The sequence below is a fragment of the Ovis aries genome, chromosome 7 (assembly GCF_016772045.2).
Source record: "Ovis aries strain OAR_USU_Benz2616 breed Rambouillet chromosome 7, ARS-UI_Ramb_v3.0, whole genome shotgun sequence".
NCBI classification, from domain to species: Eukaryota; Metazoa; Chordata; class Mammalia; order Artiodactyla; family Bovidae; genus Ovis; species Ovis aries.
Window position 1 is genome coordinate 34,663,454 of NC_056060.1, and position 10,590 is coordinate 34,674,043.

Genomic DNA, 10,590 nt, shown 5'->3' on the forward strand with positions numbered 1-10,590 from the left:
GTTCCAACCTACATGTCACCCAAGGAGGAGAGGACCCGGGTCTGCCGGACCTCGGCCCCTCATCTGGACTCTGGTGGCTTGAGCCAGCTCTGGAGCCAGGAGAGTTCCTCCCTGCCCCAACGGAGCGACAGTACGCGGGGACCGGGGCTTGAGGCTGTTGGGGTTGGGGAAGAATGTAGGCTCTGGAGCTGAAGCTAAACCCAGGTGAGAAGAGGCGCTGATGGCGGAACCAGACCCTTATTACCATACAGCTGAGGACGCGCCCCCCTATGTTGGGGACCACGCCCCCTTACCCCCAGCACAGGGACCACGCGTCTTGGGACTGGCACGCGCCGAGCCCAGGCGGGAAGCAGAAGGGAGGAGGCACGCGCTGGACACGCCCCCTGCAACTGGGGAGAGAGATGCCCATCAGGTGGAGGAACCGAGCCCCGAGCCTTGGACGCTTGGCCCTCGCCTAGTCTGCACTGGCCACAGAGATGTTAATGCGTCCGCTGACTTCCCGGCTGCGCAGGGTGGTGGTAGGGTGCGCGGGCGGATGGACGCTCACAGGTTGGGGGCCGACGACGTCAGGGCTCCCGAAGCTCCGGGAGGGTAAAGGAGATCCGAGTCCTTCAGCGCTGGTTTCGCTTTCTGAGCTTAAGTTCCCTTTACCTGCTCGAGGGCTGCAGGTAACTAACGCTGGCCGTGGACACACCGCCCACGGGGACTCCCCAGTGTCTCCGCCCCCACTACCATCCGGAAACCACTAGCTCATCTTTCGCCTCATTCCCCCTGATGCTCCCCCTAGTCCTCCCGAGGCCAATGTCTCCTCCTGTAACCCAGCAATGCGGAGAACTGGTCACCTCGGCACGCTCTGAGCTGGGGGACCCAGGAGCTGAGTGAGAGCGGCCCAGAGGGGCGGGGACCTGTGCCTGACTGGCTGGCGGGGAGGGGGGAAGGCGGGGGCGGAGGCCCCTCCGGGCGGCGCTGGGACTATAGCAGCTAGAGGCCGGAGGGGAGGGGAGAGTGACCACGAGTCTGAGTGACAGGCGGGTGAAGAGAGGAGCCAATATATATAAGGAAAGCTCGGGAGAGCGCAGGTTTCAGTAGCGGCGCTGAGCGCGGTCAGTGAACGCGAGGCCAAGAGCCGCAGCTCAAGCCGCCTCAGTGCCGCGTACCCGGACACTAGCCTGCTTACAGCACCAGGATTAACCCGAGGACACGTCCTCAGAGCTGCTGCCACCCAGCCGCCCTCACCTGGATTACCTACCGCGGCAGTTGGAGCGCAGTTAGCGCGAAGGAGAGGCGGAAGGAAAGCCCCGAGCGGAGCCTGGCTTTTCAGGGACCCCTCCAGCGGTGGGGCGCGCGGGAAAGCTTCCTAGCCCGCGGGTGGAGAGCGCGACGCCCCAGGGGATGGCAGTCGCGTCCCGTCGCGCCTCGGGCTGGGCGCTACTGCTGCTGGTGGCACTTTGGCAGCAGGTAACGTCCCCACCACTCTCTCCCACCGCGCCCGGGGCCTGACCCCCGGGCGCCCACCGAGCTGACCGCTCCCCTTCTTCCTTCTCTTGGTCCCTGTGCAACAGCCCGCGGCCGGCTCCGGAGTCTTCCAGTTGCAGCTGCAGGAGTTTGCCAACGAGCGCGGCGTACTAGCCAGCGGGCGGCCGTGCGAACCTGGCTGCCGAACCTTCTTCCGCGTCTGCCTTAAGCACTTCCAGGCAGTCGTCTCTCCCGGGCCCTGCACCTTCGGCAGCGTCTCCACGCCTGTGCTGGGCACCAACTCCTTCGCTGTCGGAGACGACAGTAGCGGCGGGGGACGCAACCCTCTGCAACTACCCTTCAATTTCACCTGGCCGGTGAGTACAGCGTTGGGCGCGCTGGGAGGTCACTAGAGAAGGGGGCTCCCTGGGAACAAACCCTCTCTCTAGACTTGCTCACTCCCTCCAAAAAAGAGGGGGGCACTCTTCTGATCCTTCTTTCCGACTCTTTCCTGGGACCTCACCCTCCTGTAGGCTCTCTCACCAGTCTATCTCTTCCCAGTTCTACGTCCCATCTTCTCCTAGATCTTGGGATACGATTTTCATCACTTGCCACCCCGGCTATTCCTCACCTCCGAAAGACTCCCCGGTACATTACCCCTTCCTTCAACTCTCCTGCTACCCGGGATTCTCTCGCCTTCCCTGCTCGCGCGCGCTGCTGAGCACAGACCCGTTATGTTGACCCGGGTGCTGTAACTGTATCCTGCAATTAGATTAATTAAACCGGCTGCCGAAAGGCACCCCCACCATCCCCTGTTCATCTCGCCATCTCTCTGTCTTCCCCCGCCCCCTCCTTTCTGTTCCCAGGGTACCTTCTCACTCATTATTGAAGCTTGGCACGCACCAGGAGATGACCTGCGGCCAGGTGAGTAGCTCGCTTCGTGGCCACAGGGGGGCGACACGGCGCAGCGCCGAAAGAGTTAATCTGTAATAGGCGGGGGAAGTGCAGGGTGGGGGGTGGGGGGCAGGACGCTCAGCTAGGCCGGGAGCTGCGCCCCGCGCTGGACGCTCGGATTCCGCCCGCTGCCTGGACTCTGAGCACAATTGCGTTTCCTGCGGGTTATTTTTGGCGTGGGAACGCGGGGAGCACGGCGGTGAGAAAGGCCGAAGCTGCCAGCGCCGCTGACGGGCCCCTTCCTGTATTTTACACCTTTCGCGAATTCCGCTCCTTTGGAAAGGGAATAATGGCTTTGGGATGTTGTTCTGACACAGAGGAAAAGGATATTTCAGCAGCACAACAATTCTCACTTTGAAAAGGAAAAAGAAAAGCATTACCATCTTTGAGGGCAGAACCCCTGAATGGGCACCAGAGGACCCTTTGCTCCCAGGGTCCTCAAAGGCCTGGAGAACTTTTCTTTTTTTTTTTTTTCCTTTTATCCCCTCATTTTGACCTCTTTTCCTCTTTCCCCTGCCTATCTGCCTCCAGAACACTGGGATATCTTAACATCCTTCTATTGTCCCCTTTTTGAATGGTATCAGGCCCTCTGCACATGCACATACAGAGCAGCTAAGCAGTGGGACCCTTGGGTTCTTCTGGCCTGTGCTTGCTGGCAGGTGGGGGTCATCTGGACAACTGGTTTGATCCAGCAGTTGCTGGCACTCTTGGGGACTGGCTGCCCTTCCTTGACCTGGCCCTCTGCCCCTTCAGAGGCCTTGCCACCAGACGCGCTCATCAGCAAGATCGCCATCCAGGGCTCGCTAGCTGTGGGCCAGAACTGGTTACTGGATGAGCAGACCAGCCCTCTCACAAGGCTGCGCTACTCTTACCGGGTCATCTGCAGTGACAACTACTATGGGGACAGCTGCTCGCGTCTATGCAAGAAGCGCAATGACCACTTCGGCCACTACGTGTGTCAGCCAGATGGCAGCCTGTCTTGCCTGCCCGGCTGGACGGGGGAGTACTGCGAACAGCGTAAGCAGCCAAACTCCCACCTGCCTGGAGGGGGGTCCCCAGAACAAACACAGTGGCATCTTGTCATCTGCAGTCTGCCTCCCTTGGAGAGCGGTCTGGGCTGTCCACTAACTGGGCCTCAGGAACAGCTGGGGATGCTTAGGATGGGCTCGGACTCTGCCCTCTCTCTTCTTAGCGTTCCTCCCCATCATGCTAAGTCCACAAACACCCCGTTATTGCACTGGATTCTCCTTCCCTGTGCCATTATTTCTCTTTAAGTCATCCATGGCTCCCTTGGGAGGCCAGGAGTGGGAAGTAAGCCCAGGAGAGCTGGGGGCACCCCCAGGGCAGGAGAGGGAGAATAGGACTTCAGAGTCATTGGCAACCCGCCCTCACCCAGCCCTGTTTTCTTTCCTCAGCTATCTGTCTTTCTGGCTGTCATGAACAGAATGGCTACTGCAGCAAGCCTGCAGAGTGCATGTGAGTAGGGGCCGGAAGCTGTGAGGGGGGAGCCATCCCTTGGCCAGGCCCTCACCTCACCCCCAGCTTGTCTTTTGTTCTACAGCTGCCGCCCGGGCTGGCAGGGCCGCCTGTGCAACGAATGCATCCCCCACAATGGCTGTCGCCATGGCACCTGCAGCACCCCCTGGCAATGCACTTGTGATGAGGGCTGGGGAGGCCTGTTCTGTGACCAAGGTGAGTCAGGGCAGAGAGAGGGGCTGGGCTGGGGGTGGAAACCAGAGCTGTCCCCTGGACCTTTCCTACTTGATGACTGATGAACTTTCCCAGTATCCTTCAAGGAGCTTGGGACTTGGAAGGATCTTAACAACTGGCTTAACATGAGCTGGTGGGTCCTTCTTCCTTGGGTGCTAGGGAAAGAGGGTGGCTGGAGAAGCCAGGAGGGTGACAAGTTGGCAGCCTGAAGGTGGCCTCATAAATTCCAACAAGGCCAGAGAGAGGGGTGCCAGGCTCAGTTCCTCTTTCGACCTTGTAGTTACCTATTAACCCCCTAAGTGTTTGCTTACCTGCCAGGGCTGTTTGAGCAGCTCTCCCCTAAACAGCTGTCTGGTGGGGTGTGCCCATGGGCTGCCCCGAGGCTGTGGGTGCGGGGGACCTCTGGGCGGAGTGACATCTAACCGCCTTCTCGGTGAGGCAGAAACAGCCTCCCTTGTTCTCCCCAGTAGCACTTGCCAGGCAGCTGCCTGAGCCCACAGTCTTCCTGGTGTTTGGGGGGCTGGTCACTCTTCTGGCTGTATGGGGGTCTGCCAGCCTCAGTGGTGGGGGAGGGAGCCTTTTCTCCTTCATCCTCATAGCCAGCTGCAGCGCGTTCCTCCCATTTTCAGGGTCAAATGGGGTGGCTGCTGCCATGGAGACACCAGCACAGGCCAGGATAGGGTGGGCAGGACGCTTGCCAGGATAGAAGGAACTTGCCTGGGCCCTGACTTGCTGGCAACAAGGGGCCTGGAATTCAGCCCCTGTTTTCTTTGTGGATGTGTGTGTGTGTCACTTTGTCCCCCCTCCACGCCCCTCTAACACACACACACACACACACACACACACACACACACACCTGGTTCCTGCCATGTCTCTTTCCTCTCCCCACATTTGCTCCCAGGTGATACAGCCATATACTCGTCTTACTCAAACATAGCCCTTATAGTCCTTGTATTTGCTCTGTCTGGTTCTCCCTCCCTGTCCTCCCCGAATAAGAAAACAAAGACTTACATTTCAAAATACCCCCGTGACACATTCCGCTTTTAAAAAATGCCTGGTAACCACCTATGGTGGCTCTAGCCCTCCCTCTACTCTTGCCACCTGTTAAAATTGCAGCCCCCTTCCAGGCTTACCTCAGCTGCCCCTCCTCCATGAAGCCTTTTCTGACTTCCTCCTCAATATGTGGCCTTGCTGTCGCCTCCTCCTCTTTACCTTTATGTGTTTGTGAGCTTACCTGCAGGCAGGTGTCCAACTGTGTTTTTTCAACTTTGATTGATTGCACTCCTCAGACGTGGTTCTAGGTGCTTCTATATACATTATTTCACTGGGGGAAGAAGAAGGGTATTTGGACCTGGAAGACTTTGGGTTGAAGCACCAGGTCTGACCATGGACAGTGAACTTGAACTCCATGGAGCCTGGAGGTGGAGACCATTTTTTGGCTCTGCTCAGCTGGTTCCTGTCTCCACAGATCTCAACTACTGCACCCACCATTCCCCATGCAAGAATGGGGCAACATGCTCCAACAGTGGGCAGCGGAGCTATACCTGCACCTGTCGCCCAGGCTACACTGGCATAGACTGCGAGCTGGAGCTCAGCGAGTGTGATAGCAACCCCTGTCGCAACGGAGGCAGCTGTAAGGTGAGGCCTAGGCCAGGCCAGAAAGGCAAAGCTCTGGCCGGGTGGTACCTGGGCATCCCCACCCCAGGCGGCCAGTGAATGTGCAGCCATGGGCAGGCACTATGGGCAGGTGGGAGCTAGGTCCCAGCCATGAATCCCTGCTCCCCAGGGTTTGACTTTGGCCCCTTCCTGCTCTCATTCCAGGACCAGGAGGACGGCTACCACTGCCTGTGTCCGCCGGGCTACTATGGCCTGCACTGCGAACACAGCACCTTGAGTTGTGCTGACTCCCCCTGCTTCAACGGCGGCTCCTGTCGGGAGCGCAACCAGGGGACCAGCTACGCCTGTGAATGCCCCCCCAACTTCACTGGCTCCAACTGTGAGAAGAAAGTGGACAGGTGTACCAGCAACCCATGTGCCAATGGTGGGTCCTGTTGCCTTGCTAACCTGATGGATCGGCCCTGGGGCCCAGAGAAGTTTCTGGTGAGGGAGGGTCACAAGAGGAGGAGAGAGGCCTTGTGTGTCCCTCTGGGCAGGCTGAGGCGGATCTGCATCTGCTTTGGACTCTGAAGAGCTTGTTTGATCGTCTGGGTGGCTTGGGAAGAAGGGCAGGTTAGCAGTGGGTGCAGGCCATTGGAGAGGAAGCAGTATGCACACTGCCTGGCTTCCATTCCTGTTCCCATGTCCTGACCTGGCTGGGGTGGCCTCTGACCCTCCCCAAGAAGTCCTGGATAGAAAAAGGGATTTTGAAGGCCTCATGTCCCTCTTTGAAGGTGGCTAGCAGGTGAGGGCCCGGCTCATGGAGGACTCATCTTGCCCCATGGCTATAGGGAACCCGGAACCTTAAGGTGTCTGGAATGTTCAGCATTTGGGGGGCACCATGTATGTTGTCTTTGGTCTCTGTCTCCTTGGTCCACTGGTGACCATCTGGGAGACGGACAGACAGCTGTGCAGGGGAGAAGGCTGGAGAGGGACCGGAAGGGCTGAGGTGGAATCTGCTCTCTGACTAGTCACTAGTTAACTCCCCAGAGCCATAGTTTCTTCATCACCAAGTGGGAAAATGTACTACCTGTCCTCTGTATTTCATGTGGTTGTGATGCTTAAGTGAAACAATAATTTATTTGAGCATTTACTGTACACCAGGCATGGGCTCATGTCTTCATGCATTATTTTACCTGACCTTCAAAAGACAGCCTATAGCATTCTTCTCCAATTTAACATGTGAGGAAACTGAGGCTTAGAAATAAAATAAAGCAGCAGGTGCCAAATCCTTAGTTAGAGAGAGACAGCTGAGATTCAAACCCAAGCATATCTGCTTGATTCTACTGTAAAGCTCTGTAAGCAGCCAGTGGTTTTTATACATGAGCCCACTGAGGCATAGAGGACCAGGGTCATCCTTAACTCAGGGTCTCCGGACCCTTCATGCAAAGAAATCGGTAGCAGGATCTGTATATGCTGGCTATGTTCTGGAGGCAGGAGGACCTGAGCTTGGAGCTGGTTCCTGGGATGCGGCACCCTCTGCTCCAGAGGGCGTTCCCTGGAGATGGCTGACTTGTGGCCTGTGTGTACCCATATAGGGGGCCAGTGCCTGAACCGAGGTCCGAACCGCATGTGCCGCTGCCGTCCTGGATTCACTGGCGCCCACTGTGAGATCAGCATCGGCGACTGTGCCCGCAGCCCTTGTGTCCATGGTGGCACATGCCACGACCTGGAGAATGGGTTCGTGTGCACCTGTCCAGCCGGCTTCTCTGGCCGGCGCTGCGAGGTGCGGATGCCTGCCGAAGCCTGTGCCTCGGGACCCTGCTTCAATGGGGCCACATGCTACACCGGCCTCCCTCCTGACAACTTCGTCTGCAACTGCCCCTATGGCTTCGTGGGCAGCCGCTGCGAGTTCCCCATGAGCATGCCCCCCAGCTTCCCCTGGGTGGCCGTGTCCCTGGGCGTGGGGCTGGTGGTGGTGCTCGTGTTACTGTGCATGGTAGTGGTGGCGGTGCGGCAGCTGCGGCTCAGGCGGCCCGACGGCGGCAGCAGGGAGGCCATGAACAATCTGTCGGACTTCCAAAAGGACAACCTGATCCCCACTGCCCAGCTCAAGAACACAAACCAGAAGAAGGAGCTGGAAGTAGACTGTGGCCTGGACAAGTCCAACTGTGGCAAACAGCAGAACCACACATTGGACTATAATCTGGCCCCAGGGCTCCTGGGGCGGGGGATCCTGCCCGGGAAATATTCCCACAGCGATAAGAGCTTAGGGGAGAAGGCGCCACTGCGGATACACAGGTAAGCAGCACCTGGAGGCTCAGGGGCTTCCCAGGGACACACCTATGGTCCTGCCTGGGCTCCCCCAGGAGAGGTGGGAGGCTGGCCCCAAGCCCTTGACTGCTTTTAAGCAAATAGGGGCTCTTGTCGCTGACAGGCTACAAATCCAATAAGATTTCTTCCAGGCTCCTTTTATCCCTCCTTCCCATTCACTCATTCATTCATTCACAAAGTCAAATGTCCACAGTGTGTCACTTGTGACTCCAATTTTCCTCCAGCATGGCTTGCCTCCAGTGGCAAACTGGCCTTTTCCAGGCCTGAGACCCTCTGTGGCTCTCTCAAGGCCTGTTCCCAACTGCCTACCAGGCTAGCACTGGGTATCCCTAATCCCTGTGTGTCTTCTCCCAGAGCCACCTTGGCCGGTTCCCTTTGGCTCTCCAGGGTCCAGCTTAGCGCCCCACCTCCTCCAGCCCTCTGCTCATCTCTCCCTCACCGGCCTGTCTTGTGTTCCCTCAGTGAAAAGCCAGAGTGTCGGATATCAGCCATATGCTCCCCCAGGGACTCCATGTACCAGTCTGTGTGTTTGATATCAGAAGAGAGGAATGAATGTGTCATTGCCACAGAGGTGAGTGATGGGCCCGCCTTCCCTTCTAGCATGTGCCCGCCTACCTTTAGGGAGTGAGAAAGTGGCCTGGTCACTCTTGACCCCAGGGGCCGCTCCTGAAGGGGGGGTTGGAACCCCTCCTTGGCAGGCCTGGTTCAGTGGCTCTTGGATCTCTGCTGGCTTCGTTGCCACAGAGGGTGTGAAACAGGAGCCGCAGTGGTGAGCCAGCCTGGTCTCTTCCTGCTGTGTTAGTGCTGGGCTGGGCGGCGTGGCACCTGGCCAGCTCCCGGGAGCTGCTTCCCAGCTGCTGGTGGGTGAGGGTGGTTGCCTTGGGCCCCTCCTGCCCCTACTCACCGGTTTCCTTCAGTGGCCCCCTCATGGGCACAGACTTCCAGGCATGGGTATGTGTTGGGCCGGAAGACCAGGAGGGCTGCCCCACCTCCTCTTCACACCACCTGCCTCACTGGCTTCTCCCAGGGAGGCCCAGAGCAGCCATGGAGGGAGTGCTGGTACCCCAAGGTAACCCACTTTCTCCCTTTCCACATGCCCCCCAGGTATAAGGCAGGAGCCTCCCCAGGACATCCCAGCTCCACCCCAGCAGCTGGACCTTCCTTCTGCATTGTTTACATTGCATCCTGGATGGGACATTTTTAATATGCAACGTGCTGCTCTCAGGAGGAAGAGGGAATGGCATGAACTGGACAGACTGTGAACCTGCCAAGAGATGCAGTACCCTCCCACATGTTTGGGTGTCTGTCTGGCATCAGATTGGCAGCCGCACCAGCCAGGGGAACAGAGGAGAGGAGAGGTGGCACTTGGACCCGCCCTGCCAGCAGCGGCCTTCAGAGGGCTCCTGGGGGCTCCAGCCTATTTTCCAGAGGGAGGGGCAGTGGTCCCATGGGGCCTGGAGCTGCTCTGGCTTCCACTGGCATCTGTGTTTCCAAAAGTGCCTTGGCCCGGGTTCCATGGCAACAGCTGGGTCCAAATCAGAGAGGAGAGAGGAGGCCAGTAAGGGCAGGGCCATCCGCCAGCCGGGAAGCCACCTGGTGCAGCTCTTGGCAGGAGTGTCCCTGCAGGTGAGGTGAGCTCCCGGAGCAGAGAGGAGGAGCACTTTCTGCCCCATGCTTCCAACGACTGCATGTGGGCCTTGCTCCTGACACCACCCCATCCTCTCCGTGGCCCGGGCTCTCTGGGTATGGATATTGGTAAGCCTTCCCTGGCTTCCACAGCCTCTGGCCCTGGATGCCTCAGGCTCCTGTGAGCAGATGGGGGAGGGCCTGTGCCTCTTCCCTGCCAGGGGCACCAGGCCTAACTGGGGAGCTCCGGGCAGAGATGATAGAAATTCTGTTGAGGGAGAAACTGGGTGCTGTGGACACCCAGATCCTTCCCTCCTTGAAGCCCATTCTAACGGCTTCGAGCCTGGGCTCTGCCCACACCCACTACTGCCCCCGGACTACCCTTGAAGCCGATCTTCAGAAATCAATAATATGAGTTTTTATTTTTTTTGTAGTTTATTTTGGAGTCTAGTATTTCAGTAATTTAAGAATCAGAAGCACTGACCTTTCTACATTTTATAACATTATTTTGTATATAATGTGTATTTATAATATGGAACAGATGTGTACAGGAGTTTATTACTTCTTGGGTCCTGTCTTTGTGATGACAGAGTGGGAATCCTTCTGACTCCCCTTCTCATATTTCTGCCGGCTTCCCCCCACCTCCCCCGCAGAACTTCCAGGACCTGTGTATGCACCTGGGATTGGCCTGCTGTGCTCCGGGCCCTCATCCTCTTCTAGTCCTTGGGGAACCAGGCTTCACCCATCTAGTCCCCAGCCTGGGCCAGCTTTCTCTACCTGATGGCTTGAGGTTGGCTGCAACCCCCTTTTGCTCCTGCCATTCCTTGGGGGATATGCCCCCTGACCTGACTCTACTCCTCTTTTCTCTTTAAGTCTAAAAAGGCTTATGGACACCCTAGTCAGCCTAGGAGATAC

At 57.9% G+C, this 10,590-nt stretch overlaps 1 protein-coding gene across 1 annotated transcript; it reads left to right on the forward strand.

Moving 5' to 3' along the window:
* The first annotated feature begins 1,077 nt into the window (after positions 1–1,077).
* On the forward strand, positions 1,078–10,236 carry DLL4 (delta like canonical Notch ligand 4). Its single transcript, XM_004010457.6, has 11 exons — positions 1,078–1,458; positions 1,563–1,832; positions 2,322–2,379; positions 3,163–3,426; positions 3,825–3,885; positions 3,971–4,101; positions 5,588–5,757; positions 5,941–6,160; positions 7,314–8,016; positions 8,512–8,620; positions 9,154–10,236. Exons 1-11 carry the CDS (start codon positions 1,393–1,395, stop codon positions 9,157–9,159), a joined length of 2,058 nt encoding a protein of 685 aa, XP_004010506.1. The 5' UTR covers positions 1,078–1,392; the 3' UTR covers positions 9,160–10,236.
* Positions 10,237–10,590: the final 354 nt, after the last annotated feature.

Bases quoted from the DNA above. Each gene is read 5' to 3' on its own strand.
- DLL4 (XM_004010457.6), top strand. From the start codon at position 1,393: ATGGCAGTCGCGTCCCGTCGCGCCTCGGGCTGGGCGCTACTGCTGCTG. The intron at 3,427-3,824 runs GTAAGCAGCCAA...TTCTTTCCTCAG, and splicing joins GGGGGAGTACTGCGAACAGC to CTATCTGTCTTTCTGGCTGT. The intron at 5,758-5,940 runs GTGAGGCCTAGG...CTCTCATTCCAG, and splicing joins GCAACGGAGGCAGCTGTAAG to GACCAGGAGGACGGCTACCA.